Source organism: Cherax quadricarinatus, chromosome 1 (genome assembly GCF_038502225.1).
Source record: "Cherax quadricarinatus isolate ZL_2023a chromosome 1, ASM3850222v1, whole genome shotgun sequence".
NCBI lineage: Eukaryota > Metazoa > Arthropoda > Malacostraca > Decapoda > Parastacidae > Cherax > Cherax quadricarinatus.
The window spans coordinates 45687192-45704730 of NC_091292.1; the positions used below are offsets into that span (position 1 = coordinate 45687192).

The window sequence follows — 17539 nt, forward strand, 5'->3', positions numbered from 1 at the left end:
GAGCCTGATCAACCAGGCTGTTGCTGCTGGCTGCACGCAAACCAACGTACGAGCCACAGCCCGGCTGATCAGGAACTGACTTTAGGTGCTTGTCCAGTGCCAGCTTGAAGACTGCCAGGGGTCTGTTGGTAATCCCCCTTATGTGTGCTGGGAGGCAGTTGAACAGTCTCGGGCCCCTGACACTTATTGTATGGTCTCTTAACGTGCTAGTGACACCCCTGCTTTTCATTGGGGGGATGGTGCATCGTCTGCCAAGTCTTTTGCTTTCGTAGTGATAGTGATGATAAAGTAGTGATAAAGTAGTAATAATATAGTGATAACAATAGTGATAGTGATAATAGTAGCAGTAGTGATAATATTAAAATTATTGCAATCTTATTATTATTACTGTTATTGTTATTAACAATATCATCATCAAAATTTCTAGAATCGTTGTAACTAAATTAATCACATAGATTAATTAAAACTGAGTTTTATACATTACCTTGCAGAACGGGTCAACGGCGACGGAAATAGATCAAGAAAGCTCAAGATGATTAATAACATGACACAACGTAATTAACATAGGACAGAAGAACAGGCAACACATGATAACAGAAAAGGTAACTCAGAACAGAAAAGCAATCAGCACAAGACAACACCACAACAGACAACGTAAACTAAAAGCAAAATGTCTGAGGAATCCTGCAAATGTCCTGTGAACTCCACAGAATCTCTGCCCACAGTAAGTGCAGTGTACATGCCACGAAAGTGTTTATTTTATTTATAAGTGGTCTTTGTATATATGTCGTGCCGAATAGGTAAAACTGGTCAGATAGCAAGAACTCATTTAAAAGTAAGTCCTCTCTAAAATTGTCTTAAATACGTTTAAAGATATATTTTTCTATTTATGTTAACGTCAAAATTATTAATTTTGTATCATAAGAACCTTAGAAAAATTACTAACCTTATTATAACAAGCGCAATTTAATTTAGCATAATCCAACTAAATATATTTTAGGTAAGTTCGTCATGTAGGGCGGGGGGTAATGGAACGTAAAGATAATCGGGGAATGTGGGAGTAAGGGATAATGTAGACAGGGGATAGGCAGGAGAGGTGTGGAGTGAGATGATTAGCGGAGGTAGGTAATGTGTGGTCAGTGGTGACTACACCTTCACCTCTCATTACTCTACTCACCACACTACTCGCCCTCACTACTTGAAATAAAAATGAGTAAATAACGGGGACAGTGAATATTACTATTCTACTCAAACAGTTTATTATTAAGTCCTTGTACAATAATATATTTGGGAACAGGACATTATTGTGGTTTAGATAAATGGGGTGGTACACATAAGCAGTGAGACAGGGAACACAATCAACTTGACGAAAATTATAACTTACAAACAATATAGTTCTGAGGACAGTTCGCCACAGGAACTAAGCCACAGGTCCCAAGACCTGCACAGCACGAGTACTGCTCCAAGCCAGTACCCCTCAAGGAAGGTTCCTTGATGTTGGTGAGGGGCTCTTGATTTAGGGAATTGGATCTGTGCTCCAGTTCCCCGAATTAAGCCTGAATGCCTTCCACATATCCCCCCCCCCCCAGGCGCTGTATAATCCTCCGGGTTTAGCGCTTCCCCCTTGATTATAATAATAATAATCCAAGCCAGTACTCTGCCCAATGTTTTCAACAGTCTCCTCCAGAGACTTCAGCAGCCTTCTCCTGACTCCTGCACCCCAGCAGCAGCTCCGCTCGAAGTCTCTCGATCATGCTCTTCCTCGGGCTTCTATGGTGGTCCAAGCACCCTCCACAATGAGGTGTGCACCACGTGTACGACCTGACGCAGAGATCTGACGCCAGTGACGAACAAAGGAGCTGAGACTTAAGCCGAAAAGGCGTGGCTGCTTAACCACTTGCCAAGGCAAGGTGACCATATAATTAGGTCTTCCTAGAGACCTCACAAGCCCAGCAGAACTACATCACAAGTTTACAATAATTTAAAAATAAACACAAATATATTTTTTTTCGTTAGTTTCAGAATGATTTTTGCGAAATTATTGCATACACAAATAATCGCTTGCCTTATTCGGCAAGAAGTGCATTGCTATTTATGCCAAAATCTCGTTTTACCTATTCGGCACGACATATATATATATATATATATATATATATATATATATATATATATATATATATGTCGTGCCGAATAGGCAGAACTTGCGATCTTGGCTTAATAGCAACGCTCATCTTGCCATATAGGACAAGTGAAAATTTGTGTATGCAATAATTTCGCCAAAATCATTCTGAACCTAACGAAAAAAATATTTCATTGTTTATTAGTAAAGTATTGTAAACGTATTTAAAATGTATTTAGTTGGGTTAGGCTAAAATAAATTGCTCTTGTTATAATAAGGTTAGGTAAGTTTTCTAAGATTCTTTTGGTGCAAAATTAAAATTTTTTACATTAACATTAATGAAAAAAATATCTAAACGTATAAGACAAAATTTCAGAGAACTTAATTTTAAATGAGTTCTTGCTAATTGACCAGTTTTACATATTCGGCATATATATATACATACATATAATTTTTTATTAGCACATAGGCCGTCTCCCACCAAGGCAAGGTGGTCTAAAAAAGAAACTTTCATCATTTACTCCATCTCTGTTATGCCAAAGATGCGCCTTCACTACAGTTACAAAACTGCAACATTCACACCATTCCTTCAGAGTGCAGACACTCTACTTCCCATCTCCAGGACTCAAGTCAGGCCTGTCGGTTTCCCTGAATATCTTAACGTTACCTTGCTCACTCCAACAGCACGTCAAGTCCTAAAAACCACTTGTCTCCATTTCCTCCTATTTAACATGCTCACACATGCCTGCTGGAAGTCCAAACCCCTCGCACACAAAACCTCCTCTACCTCCAACCTTTCCTAGGCCGACCCCTACCCCGCCTTCCTTCCACTACGTATTTTACACTCTTGAAGTCATTCTATTTTGTTTCAACCTCTTTACATGTCGAAACCACCTCAATAACCCCTCCTCAGCCCTTTGGATAATAGTGTGGGTAATCCTGCACCTCCTGCTAATTTCCACACTTTGATTATCTCTGCATTATATTCATAACATGTCCACTGCCTCCAGCCTTCTCCTTGTTGCAACATTCACCACCCATGCTTCACACCCATATAAGATCGTTGGTATAACTATACTCTCATGCATTCCCCTCCTTGCTTCCATGGACAAAGTTCTTTTTCTCCAGACTCCTAAATGTACCACTTACCTTTTTCCCCCTCATCAGTTCTATGATTCACCTCATATATCATAGGCCCATCTCCTGACACGTCTACTTCAAAATATCTGAATACATTCACCTCCTCCTCCATACTCACTCCCTCCAGTCTGATATCCAATCTTTCATTACCTATTTTTTTTAAACTACATCACCTTACTCTTTCCTATATTCACTTTTAATTTTCTTTTACATACCCTACCAAATTCATCCACCAATCTCTGCAACTTCTCTTCAGAATCTGCCAAAAGCACAATGTCATCAGCAAATAACAACTCTAACAACTCCCACTGTGTCAGAATATCTTTTAACCCTACATATCTTGCCGACACCCTCGCATTCACTTCTTGCAACTCCATCTATAAATATATTGAACAACCTCACTATCCTCTTAAAAACTTTTCACTGCTTTCAGTAACCTACCTCCTGTTCCATAAATTTGCAACATCTGCCACATTACCCCCCAATCCACCTTATCATACGCCTTTTCAAATCCATAAATGCCACAAAAACCACTTTACCCTTATCAAAATACTGTTCACCTGAACCATATGTTTCGCTGTAAACACTTGGTTCTCACACCCCCTACCTTTCCTAAAGCCTTCTTGTTCATCTGCTATCCTACTCTCCTTCTTACTCTTAATTCTTTCAATAATAACTCTACCATACACTTTACCATGTATACTCAACAGACTTATTCCCTTATAATTTTTTCCAGTCTCTTTTGTCCCCTTTGTCTTTATACATACATATATATATATATATATATATATATATATATATATATATATATATATATATATATATATATATATATATATATATATATATATGTATATATATGTATACATATTTGTAGAACAGACGAAATATTCACAAACACTATTCTCTGGTCGAAGGAGACTCGAACCTACGCCTGTTCTGCGAATCCTAGACATTGAAAAAATCTCTCGTTGGTCGATGCATGCAGAAGATGAGATGAAATAGCTGACGCAACCTGCCTGAATGCTGGCTGCCTTGGATCAAAGCGTCTAGCGTTGGCTGGACGCCAAGGTATTGCTCCAGCGTGTACGGTGGTTAGAGCACTGTGTACCTTGTCCCAAGGTTCGTAGGTTCGAATCTCCTTCGACCTACTAAACAGGTGATAACACAAAATGCAGAACAACCTCTGTGGGGAGGGGGGAAAAAAAAAATACCGATCGCTTCCATGACTTCTCACATTATCAAGGAATTATCTCGGAATTGCGCTATTTATTTCTTCAGTGGTTGTTTTGCATTTATATATATATATATATATATATATATATATATATATATATATATATATATATATATAATATATATAATATATATTATATATATTATATATATATATATATATAAAGTAGTCAAAAAAGCGGCTGAGGCATCCCTTCCGGTTTAGGCGTGCTGCAGACATCCCTTCCGGTCTAGGACCTTCTTCTGAGGCATCCCCCTTTTCACACCTAGGTGTTACTTCCGGTTTTGACCTTGACCTCGCCCTCGAGACTACCTCACCCTTGACCCCCCAACCAATACCCCCCCCCCCCGCCCCCCCCTCCGCGCCCCCCCGGCTCGCCGCGCCCTTCGCGACCCCCCCCCCCGCGCGCCCGCCCGCGCCCTTCGCGGCCCGCGCCTTCTGCAGCGTCGTCCGGATCGTCCCTGCGCCCCGATTTTTTTCAGATTTTTTTCGAATTTTTTTTGAATACCATTTTCTTGTGCTCTCCATCTCCTCGGATCAAATTTGAGAGGTTCCCCCTCTCACTTTCACCCCCATCCCAAAATTTCTCGAAATCAAAGTCTCCATCTCCTCGAATCAAGGTTTTTTGGATTGCCCCTCCTTCCACCCCCCACCCCCATCCCCCAATTCTCCAACTCCTCGGATCAAGTTTTTGGAATCCCCCCCCTATGGGGTAAGTATTCAAATGAACTCCTCCTATGGAGGCATGCTTACTACAGGTCTAAACAAGTCAAATGACCTAAGAAGGGTGTTTACTCGGCGGTCAGTGACGTCACGCGCACACAGGTTGAATCTTGTCGACCCTTTTAGTTCATTAAAGTTAATAAGGGGACATAGTAGTGACGTCACGCGCACACAGGCTGAATCATGTCGAACTTTACCCCCACACATATACAACATAGGGAAACATTTTCACTCTTAACCCAAATTTTTCATCATCAGAAAGTCGCATTTTTTTTCGTTAATACCCACAATTTCTTTACAAAATACAACATAACATTATCACAAATCTAACTCAAATTTTTCTCGTTTTAGCCCTTTTAGTTCATTAAAGTTAATAAGGGGACACAGTACATCAGAAAGAGTCACAAAAACAACCCACTTATATCATCTTTTTCGGTATCTCTAATTCGACTACATTACCCACAACCCTCATCAATTACCAATTTATTCACATTTTTTCCCCCCTTCTTTTTACTGAATCTTAAAAGTAATACACATTTCCTCCCTACAGTACTAAATTTCTAATAAAATCCTCTCCATACCCATCCCCATGGTATCCACATAAATTAATATTATACTCGCATCAACTACCCAACTATTGCGACATGTTTCAACACCCTCCATTCTTTTTCCAATATATAACTTTTCATTTCTATAATTTCTTTTTAAAATATTCACACATTACCTTTATATTCAGTAAAATCTCCCCATATTTCTAATTACAACCCTCCCCATACACCTCGCCATCTCACCCGCATTTCTTCACATCCACTCACCCATCTCCCAACACACCTCTTCAGAACACACACAAAAAATCACATTTCACATCCACAAATGCATCTCAATTCCACTAAAATCACTATAATCAAGATATTCACAAAACTCTATGACCACCTAACACACACACACACACACACACACACACACACACACACACACACACACACACACACACACACACACACACACACCTAACCTAAAATATATTGGAATGCTTCCAAAATACATTAGAGTACTCCAGAATTACTTTGAACGACTCCATTTTTCTGGATATTTCCCAATTAGTTTTGAAGACTTTATCGTAAAATCTAAAATTATTTTCTTGTTGGTAAACGCACCCAGGGTAGAAATATTTACTCGATTTCCGAATAGAAACACTTTCCTCGCTCTGAGAGACTCATTGAGCTTATCTGGCCCGCCCCTCCCCCCCCCCCCCCCCCCGACGCCACTGTGTAATGCGATTCACACCCAAGGTAGAAAAATCACACCTGAATCAACTAACCTAACCTATCCTAAACTAACCTAACATACCCTAACCTAACTTATCCTAACAAGATAGGCCCACTCAAAAGTTCCTCGGGTCAGCTCACTGACAGTGATAAGGAAATGTGTAGAATTTTTAACACATACTTCCTCTCAGTTTTTACACAGGAGGATACCAGCGATATTCCAGTAATGATAAATTATGTAGAACAGGACGATAATAAACTGTGCACTATTAGGGTCACAAGTGACATGGTCCTTAGGCAAATAGATAAATTAAAACCTAACAAATCCCCAGGCCCTGATGAACTGTTTGCAAGGGTTCTAAAGGAATGTAAAGAGCTTAGCACACCTTTGGCTAATCTTTTCAACATATCACTACAAACTGGCATGGTGCCAGATAAGTGGAAAATGGCAAATGTGATACCTATTTTCAAAACAGGTGACAGGTCCTTAGCTTCGAACTATAGACCAATAAGCCTAACCTCCATAGTGGGAAAATTTATGGAATCAATAATTGCCGAGGCAGTTCGTAGCCACCTTGAAAAGCATAAATTAATCAACGAATCTCAGCATGGTTTTACAAAGGGGCGTTCCTGCCTTACGAATTTATTAACTTTTTTCACTAAGGTATTTGAGGAGGTAGATCATGGTAATGAATATGATATTGTGTATATGGACTTCAGTAAGGCTTTTGACAGGGTCCCACATCAGAGACTATTGAGGAAAATTAAAGCACATGGAATAGGAGGAGAAATTTTTTCCTGGATAGAGGCATGGTTGACAAATAGGCAGCAGAGAGTTTGCATAAATGGGGAGAAATCAGAGTGGGGAAGCGTCACGAGCGGTGTTCCACAGGGGTCAGTGTTGGGCCCCCTGCTGTTCACAATCTACATAAACGACATAGATGAGGGCATAAAGAGCGACATCGGCAAGTTTGCCGATGACACCAAAATAGGCCGTCGAATTCATTCTGACGAGGACATTCGAGCACTCCAGGAAGATTTGAATAGACTGATGCAGTGGTCGGAGAAGTGGCAGATGCAGTTTAATATAGACAAATGCAAAGTTCTAAATGTTGGACAGGACAATAACATCACATATAAACTAAATAATGTAGATCTTAATATTACGGATTGCGAAAAAGATTTAGGAGTTCTGGTTAGCAGTAATCTGAAACCAAGACAACAGTGCATAAGTGTTCGCAATAAAGCTAATAGAATCCTTGGCTTCATATCAAGAAGCATAAATAATAGGAGTCCTCAGGTTGTTCTTCAACTCTATACCTCCTTGGTTAGGCCTCATTTAGATTATGCTGCACAGTTTTGGTCACCGTATTACAGAATGGATATAAATTCTCTGGAAAATGTACAAAGGAGGATGACAAAGATGATCCCATGTATCAGAAACCTTCCCTATGAGGATAGACTAAGGGCCCTGAAACTGCACTCTAGAAAGACGTAGAATTAGGGGGGATATGATTGAGGTGTATAAGTGGAAGACAGGAATAAATAAAGGGGATGCAAATAGTGTGCTGAAAATATCTAGCCTAGACAGGACTCGCAGCAATGGTTTTAAGTTGGAAAAATTCAGATTCAGGAAGGATATAGGAAAGTACTGGTTTGGTAATAGAGTTGTAGATGAGTGGAACAAACTCCCAAGTACCGTTATAGAGGCCAGAACGTTGTGTAGCTTTAAAAATAGGTTGGATAAATACACGAGTAGATGTGGGTGGGTGTGAGTTAGACCTGATTGCTTGTGCTAACAGGTCGGTTGCCGTGTTCCTCCCTTAAGTCAATGTGACCTGACCTGACTAGGTTGGGTGCATTGGCTTAAGCCGGTAGGAGACTTGGACCTGCCTCGCATGGGCCAGTAGGCCTTCTGCAGTGTTCCTTCGTTCTTATGTTCTTATGTTAACCCAACTTAACCTAGCCTAACCTAACCTATCCTAACCTAACCAAACACCATCAAACACCTCTGAATACTCCCCAAAACACTACTGATTACTACCAAATCACCACTGAATACTACCAAATCACCGTCAAAATCACCAGAAACTAAGTTTAACATCACCATCCAACTTCCTTTTATAGAAATCCCCTCAAATCACTATAACCAAGAACCCAACCTAACCTAACCTTTCCTAGCCTAACCGAACCTAACATTACCCAACCTAACCTAGCCCAACCTAACCTAACTTATCCTAACCTAACCCGACCTAACTTATACTAACCTAACCTAACCCGACCTAACTTATCCTAACCTAACTTATCCTAACCTAACTTATCCTAACCGAACCTAACCTAACCTTACCTAACCTAACCTAACCGAGCCTAACCGTACCTATCCTAACCTAACCTAACCTAACACCATCAAGCACCTCCGAATACTCCTATAACACTACTGTTTACTACCAAATCACCGTCAAATCACCAGAAACTAAGTTTATCATCACCATCCATCATCCTTTTTATAGAATGAATATTCTTACCGCATTTTATGTTGTACATCACATTTCCTCTTCCACATCATCCCTAAACATCCTTCCTTATTCAATCCGTATATCTCCTAGAGTTGTTTTAACCCCCGACGGGACCATCATGACATTAGGAGCCAGAGCAACCATCACCACTCCAACACCACCTACTATGGCTCCTGCGTCGTGATGGGCCCTCGTCGGGGGTTAAAACAACTCTAGGAGATATACGGAATGAATAAGGAAGGATGTTTAGGGATGATGTGGAAGAGGAAATGCGATATGCAGCATATAATGTGGTAAGTATATTCATTCTATAAAAAGGATGATGGATGGTGATGTTAAACTTAGTTTTGGTGATTTTGACGGTGATTTGGTAGTAATCAGTAGTGTTTTGGGAGTATTCGGAGGTGTTTGATGGTGTTAGGTTAGGTTAGGATAGGTACGGTTAGGCTCGGTTAGGTTAGGTTCGGTTAGGTTAGGTTCGGTTGGGTTAGGTTAGGAAAGGTTAGGTTAGGTTGGGTTCTCGGATATAGTGATTTGAGGGGATTTCTATTAAAAGGTAGTTGGATGGTGATGTTAAACTTAGTTTCTGGTGATTTTGACGGTGATTTGGTAGTATTCAGTGGTGATTTGGTAGTAATCAGTAGTGTTTTGGGGAGTATTCGGAGGTGTTTGATGGTGTTTGGTTAGGTTAGGATAGGTTAGGTTAGGTGAGGTTGGGTTGGGTTGGGTTGGGTTAGGTGTGTGTGTGTGTGTGTGTGTGTGTGTGTGTTAGGTGGTCATAGAGTTTTGTGAATATCTTGATTATAGTGATTTTAGTGGAATTGAGATGCATTTGTGGATGTGGAAATGTGATTTTTTGTTCTGAAGAGGTGTGTTGGGAGATGGGTGAGTGGATGTGAAGAAATGCGGGTGAGATGGCGAGGTGTATGGGGAGGGTTGTAATTAGAAATATGGGGAGATTTTACTGAATATAAAGGTAATGTGTGAATATTTTAAAAAATTATTGAAATGAAAAGTTATGATATTGGAAAAAGAATGGAGGGTGTTGAAACATGTCGCAATAGTTGGGTAGTTGATGCGAGTATAATATTAATTTATGTGGATACCATGGGGATGGGTATGGAGAGGATTTTATTAGAAATTTAGTACTGTAGGGAGGAAATGTGTATTACTTTTAAGATTCAGTAAAAAGAAGGGGGGAAAAAAGTGAATAAATTGGTAATTGATGAGGGTTGTGGGTAATGTAGTCGAATTAGAGATACCGAAAAAGATGATATAAGTGGGTTGTTTTTGTGACTTTTTCTGATGTACTGTGTCCCCTTATTAACTTTAATGAACTAAAAGGGTTAAAACGAGAAAAAAAAATTGTGGGATGTGGGTGATGTGGGGTGTTGTGACTTTTCTGATGAAATTAGTTGAAACGAGAAAAAAAATGTGGGGTGTTATGGGTTGTGGGTGTAGTGGGTTGTTGTTGCTGTGACTTTCTGATGTACTGTGCCCCCCTTATTAATTTTAATGAACTAAAAGGGTTAAAACGAGAAAAAATTGTGGGTTGTGGGTGCTGTGGGGTGTGTGCGCGCGTGTTAGGTGTCAGTTTTTTTGTGAAAATCTTGGTTAGTGATATTAGTTAAAACGAGTAAAATTTGTTGGTAATTGATGAGGGTAGTGTAGTCGAATTAGTTACCGAAAAAAAAGATGATATAAGTGGGTTGTGATGAAATTAGTTTAAAAACGATATTCAAAGGTGTTTTGAAGGTGTTAAAGGGTGTTTGTGTATTCAAATGATTGAGTGTTTTGGGGATGTTCAAAGTAAAGTGTTTGAGTTAGTTTTTGTGACTTTTTTCTGATGTATTGTCCCCTTAATAACTTTAATGAACTAAAGGGTAAAAACGAGAAAATGCCTAGTCTGGAGACTGAGGGATGAGTTGTAATTTAATGAAATGTGTAAGTGCAGATAAATTAGAGATGTCAAATCTTATTTGGGAGTACTCAAAGTGTTTTTGGAAATGTACAAAGGTGTTTTGAGTGTTCAAATGTTTTTTGAAGGTGATCAAGGGTGTTTTGAAGGTGTTCAAGGGTGTTTTGAAAGTGTTCAAAGGTGTTTTGAGGTTATTCAAAGGTGTTTTTTGAGGGTGTTCAAGAGTGCTTTGAAGGTGTTCAAAGGTGTTTATGTGAGTATTCAAATGATTTATGAGTGTTTTGGTGATGTACAAAATAAAAGTGTTTGAGTTAGTTTTTGTGACTTTTTCTGATGTACTGTCCCCTTATTAACTTTAATGAACTAAAAGGGTTAAAACGAGAAAAATTTGAGTTAGTTTTTTGTGATAATGTTATGTTGTATTTTGTAAAGAAATTGTGGGTATTAACGAAAAAAAAATGCGACTTTCTGATTATGAAAAATTTGGGTTAAGAGTGAAAATGTTTCCCTATGTTGTATATGTGTGGGGGTAAAGTTCGACATGATTCAGCCTGTGCGCGTGACGTCACTACTATGTCCCTTATTAACTTTAATGAACTAAAAGGGTCGACTAGATTCAACCTGTGTGCGCGTGACGTCACTGACCGCCGAGTAAACACACTTCTTAGGTCATTTGACTTGTTTAGACCTGTAGTAAGCATGCCTCCATAGGAAGAGTTCATTTGAATACTTACCCCATAGGGGGGGGATTCCAAAAACTTGATCTGAGGAGTTGGAGAATTGGGGGATGGGGGTGGGGGGTGGAAGGAGGGGCAATCCAAAAAACCTTGATTCGAGGAGATGGAGACTTTGATTTCGAGAAATTTTGGGATGGGGGTGAAAGTGAGAGGGGGAACCTCAAAAATTTGATCCGAGGAGATGGAGAGCACAAGAAAATGGAATTCATATATATATATATATATATATATATATATATATATATATATATATATATATATATATATATTAAAAAAAAATATATATATATTAAAAAATATATATATATATATATATATATATATTTATTTTATTATCACACTGGCCGATTCCCACCAAGGCAAGGTGGCCCGAAAAAGAAAAACTTTCACCATCATTCACTCCATCACTGTCTTGCCAGAAGGGTGCTTTATACTACAGTTTTTAAACTGCAACATTTACACCCCTCCTTCATATATAATATATATATATATATACACACGGAACAACCACGGGGGGAGCAGAATGATAGCTCTAGGCCCCTTGTGTTGCAATCAATACATCAGGAGCTTGCAAAAATTGCAGAACGGTGTTCAGCAAATAAAGTTCACAGAGGACCGTTTTTACTCAGTACTCTTTATAAAGGCGTAGAATTAGGGTTGATATGATTGAGGTGTATAAATGGAAAACAGGAATAAATAAATGGGATGTAAATTGCGTGCTGAAAATTTTCAGCCAAGACAGGACTCACAGCAATGGTTTCAAGTTGGAAAAATTCAGATTCAGGAAGGATATAGGAAAACACTGGTTTGGTAATAGGATTGTGGATGAGTGGAACAGACTCTAGAGTACCGTCATAGAAGCTAAAACGTTGTGTATTTTTAAAAATAAGTTAGATAAATACATGAGTGGGTATGGGTGGGTGAGAGTTTGACCTGACTAGCATGTGCTACTGGGTCTGATGCCGTGCTCCTTCCTTAAGTGGAAGTAACCTGACTAGGTGGGTCATTGGTCTTTGCCAGGGGTTGACATGGACCTGCTTCGCATGGGTCAGTAGGCCTGCTGCAGTGTTCCTTCTTTCTTATGTTCTTAAGACTCAAGTTCAACTAACCAGCTTTGCCTGAATCTATTCATAAATGTTACCTTGCTCACACTCCAACAGTACATCAAATCACATAAACTACTTGCCTCCACTCCTAACTAACAAGCTCGAACATGCTTGCTGGATGTCAAAGACCCTCGCTCACAAATCCTCCTTATGCACTCCTTCCATTATAGCATTTTCTCTTGTTTCAAGTTATGTGGCATCAGTTGCTGAAAAAACACAAAGGTACAGTGACAATGACGGTCTTCCTCAGGTAACATGTAAATATCGTGGGTTCCAATCCGCATCAAGCCGAGATAAAATGTTTTACGGCTATCGTGCCCCTTTGTATTCAACTTATATATAACACACAAAATACTAAATGGGCACAGAAAGTTTGGTTCTACCTCTATAATTATAAAGTTGCATTCCGATACTGTTATCACCACAGCTCCCCTTTCCAGGCCCCACGTACAGCAGCTGAGGAGGGAAAAGTGCAGCATGTTCGTGCATGGCTCAATGCTGGTGGTGACATCAACGCTCCTACCATAGTCTCTGATGCTGCTGGACCTGGTGTGACTCTTCTTTCCACTGCTTGTAGCCATAATCAAGTCAAGGTTGTGGAAGAATTGCTGAAGAATCCCGTGATACATCTCAATACCTGCCACATTACAGAGCATGGTACCAACTGTACCCCGCTCTGGATAGCAGCCTTTTATGGTTATGATGACTGTGTCAGTTCCCTCCTTTATTCAAAACTCAAGGTATGTTCATTTTCTTAGGGAAGTTAGGAAAATTAAATTTTGTTATACTAAATAAGTTTCATTAAGGTTAGGGTGCATGATCAATTTAAATACAAAATTAAACTTCGCAATTTGATAGTTTGCACACCTTCAACAAACTATTACTCTGTTTATCACCCAAGTAAGAGTTCCTACCTTGCCTTCGTGAAGATTTACTACTACCACACTACTGTAACTCCCATTATTGAGACTTGCATTACAACATATACCCGTCGCCTCATCTTGCCTAGATGACCGTACCTATATAACATTGTTCACCCTCCGTAGTGCCCTATCTCTCTCAACTCCGTTGTTTACCTCGCATCCATTTCAGAAAGATCGTCCTTCGCTTTTATCCTTTGAATTTTAGCATCTTGGATGACAGTTCAACTTTAAAATATATGCATGATACTATGTAGATTTAAATAGACAACGAAAATTATTTATAGTTATGTAGATATAAAAAAATAAAAGAAACACCATACTGCCTTCATACATCAGCTTACAAGAGATTAGATATCATCAACCTTCCAGTATCCTGGCTGGAGCATCCAGCCAGAATACTGGTGAAATATATAAATATAAAGCAAATAAATAACTTTAATTCTATAAAGTGAATATAGTTAACATTTAACACTGGAGTACTTGATATGTTAACATTATGGAAAGCCTCTTGTTATGCAGAGCTGTCGAGCAGCCTTAAAAATAACTTATAATTGCTCTGCAGTGATAGAAATATAGCGGCATATTAAAATGCTATGGTTTGCCATATTTGGTTTTTAAATACTGTAACAGTTTGGTGTATAAATTATGATATTTTGAAATCTTCTGTAACAATTTGGTACAACATTTGCATCGGGGAATACTAAGGTAGAAGATATATTTCGTTGAAACTGATAGATGATTTGGATCGAGAGAGTTACTTTTGATACATTATACTTTAACGTAATATGTCTAAGCAGGGTTTAAGTCTGATTAAAGAGGAACTTTTGACTGTATTTTCGAAGCAAGTAGCTAAAGGGAAACTATTTGCATGGAATTCCTGTGCTGCTATATCAAAGATTCGTATGTTTTTTTTATTACGTCTACGTGTCTGTTGCAGCTCTCCAAGAAGAGTTGGGGAGCTGGGAATAAGTTCTATTCTAAGTAAGTTGAAACTGTTGAATAGTGGGCGTGTGTTGTCTGGAACCTGACTGGGTCATTATTATAACAGCTAATTTCTAAATAACAAAAAAGGCACAATACCGTGACTGGAACGATACACAAATAACCCGCACAAACGACGACGTTTCGGTCCGACTTGGACCATTGACAAAGTCACACTAACCAGAGGAACGAACGAACGAACGTAAGTTCAGGTAAGATCCCAAATGGGATGAGCGGGGAAGACGGGACAGACGAAGAACAGTGCTGGAGAGGAGTGTTCTTAGTCGTAGAAATAGAGCTAGGGCTTAACCCAGCAGCGAGGCGATCGTGGGACAGATATTGAGAAGAGAAATTCAGGCTCTTCTGTTGGGACTCCGGTGGGGTGAGCGGGAAGGAAGGGACATGCGACGTTTAGAGCTAGAGAGGAGTGTAGAACTGAGCCATGTCTTAACCCAAAGGGTAAGGCGAACGTGGATCAGAGAATGGTACCTGTCATAGAAGGTACCTCTCGGAGAATCCAAGGTTATTTGTAAATAGGGTTAGGAGCAGGATCATGCAAGGAGTAGAAAAAGTTGTGTTGGTTTGTGGGTCTGCGAATGTCTTCGTCAAGGAGAGAGGTCCAGTAGTCATGTCGTGTCTCAAGTTTGTCTATCTGTCTGTCACTGAGCGTCTTCCAGTACAGATTCAGCGCAGGGATGTCTAACTGGGCATGTAGAGACTCGCATGTGGCGAAGTCCTCCCATCTGACATCAAGTACCCAGCACAGCGCCTTGTTCTGGACACGCTGCAGTTTAAGCAAGTTTGTTTTTGCTGCAAGAGAGAGGGCTAGAGGAGAGTAAGTTATCAGAGGACGTATAAGGGATTTGTAGAGGTGTAGTTTGGTTCGTTGAGAGGCATGTTTCAGCTTGTAGAGGCCCGCAAGGGCCTTACTAGCTATTGCATGCCTTGAGTGAATGTGTCCGTGTAAGCGTAGAAGGTAGTCAAGATTAACGCCAAGGACAGTGACATTGTGTCATGGGGATGTAAGTGCGGGTGTCAGCTGTTCTGAGCTCGACAGGTAATGGAGGATCACGTTTTCTGTAGTTAAAATATGTAATGCTGGATTTAGCTGCATTGGTTTTGATCCTCCATTTTTGTTCCCAGATGGCTATCCTGTCGACCTCATTTTGTGTTTTGTGTATGAGTGTATCTATATTGGCATGAGTGATAAGTTGTGTAATGTCGTCTGCATAGGCTAGTGTGATGGAGTTTTGGTATACAGGTGTTGGAATGTCGTTAGTGTATAAAATGTAGAGGGTAGGGGAGAGGATAGATCCCTGGGGTACTCCAGCATTTAGTGTGAAGTAGTCAGAGTAACAGCCTTGGAATTTGATTCTCATGGTACGGCCGTCTAGGAAGTTGCAGAGGAGTTTACGAGTAGTGAGAGGCAGGTTAAAGTTAGTGCAGAGTTTGTACTTGAGCCCTTGGTGCCAGACAGTGTCAAAAGCTTTTTCAACGTCTTTTGCAACCAGGGCTGTCCTGTTTCTTTGTTCTGTGTTTGTGGATGTAGTTGAGAATGATGTTAATGGCATCTTGTGTGGATCTGTGTGTTCTGAAGCCAAACTGACCATCAGAAAGTAGAGTTGTTTCAGGTATCTGCGAAGGCGATGGTTGATGAGTTTTTCAAAGAGTTTACCTAAAGTTTCGAGGAGGCTGATAGGGCGATAGTTTCTAGGATCAGAGTGGTCTTTTTTGGGTTTAGGAAGGATAGCAGTAGCAGCTTTGAAGAGGGAAGGGAAGTATCCAGAGGCAAGGGAGGCATTGAGGAGGTTTGTGTAGACAGTAATGATAGTCAGGAAGGTGTTTTAGGATAATATGGTTTGGGCCAGAGGCGCCAGGAGCCTTGGGAGGAAGGTGTCTGAGGAGAGTTTTAATGTCTGTGTTGGTGAAAGGAGTGTCGAGTTCTTGGGAGGAGGTAAGAGTCTAGATGAATGTGGCTATCTGGTGTTGTATCTTGTGTGTGTGCAGTGTTCCAATGTTCTATGTTCTGAATGTGTTGAATAATGTTAGGGTGAAGTCGGTGAGGGTGGAAGATGTTCTCCCAGATGTGTTTGAAGATGTTGGTAGCAGCCTGCGGGTCTGAAATGTGTGTTGTTGTGGGTGATGTGTTTGAATTTGTTGGTGGGAGTAGTGCCTCTTATTTTTTTGATAAAGTTCCAGAAGGCTTTAGTGTTTTTAATATGCTGTTTGTCAGCTTGTATGAGTTGTGACCAGTGATTGTTGTGGTCTTGGTCTAGACTGTGTAGAATGTTGTTTCTAAGGTAAGTGAAATCTAATCGAACTTGATTAAATCTGTGTGTTGTAGAGGAAGCGGTTGTGGTAGCAGATAATTAGTCTTCTTGTTCTGAGTGACGGTTTGAAGGAATAACGAGTGGTGTGAGTTTTCTTTGGTATTGCGTTGTTGGCTGCTTGTGTAATGGTGTCCTGGATGAGATCAAGTTGAGTATCGATGTCAGATAGGTTTGTTATAGTCATAGGTGAGGTTAATATTGTCTGTTTGAAAGCATCCCAGTCAGCGTTCTTGTAGGAGAAGGTGTGGTTGGAATGAGGATAGGGTTGGAGATGTGCAAGATGACTGGGATGTGATCAGAGCCTGTAATAGGGCCAGGTGAGATGTAGTGTTGAAATAGAGAACTGGCTCGGTTTGCCAGAATGATGTCTGGTTTGCCTTGGCCCGTGTGATTAAAGAAGGTATTGAAGTCTGGGCCGAGATGAATTAGGTGTTTATGGTTAGTGAAGTTGAGTAATTGGTGACCAAATTGGTTGTTACTGGTGTGATGAAAGGCGGTGTGTTTGGCATTCATGTAAGCTAGTAGGTATGTTGGTGTGTTG

The 17539-nt window shown here is 40.1% G+C and overlaps 1 protein-coding gene across 2 annotated transcripts in view; it reads left to right on the plus strand.

Moving 5' to 3' along the window:
- Positions 1-17539, plus strand: part of LOC128687814 (ankyrin repeat and KH domain-containing protein mask) — a 126003-nt gene that overhangs the window by 89856 nt on the left and 18608 nt on the right. For both annotated transcript variants that reach the window (XM_070082098.1, XM_070082101.1), the window contains exons 2-3: positions 492-724; positions 13205-13504. In XM_070082098.1, coding sequence (XP_069938199.1) covers positions 671-724; positions 13205-13504 — 354 coding nt within the window. In that variant the 5' untranslated portion in view covers positions 492-670. The remainder of the gene's footprint in view (positions 1-491; positions 725-13204; positions 13505-17539) is intronic.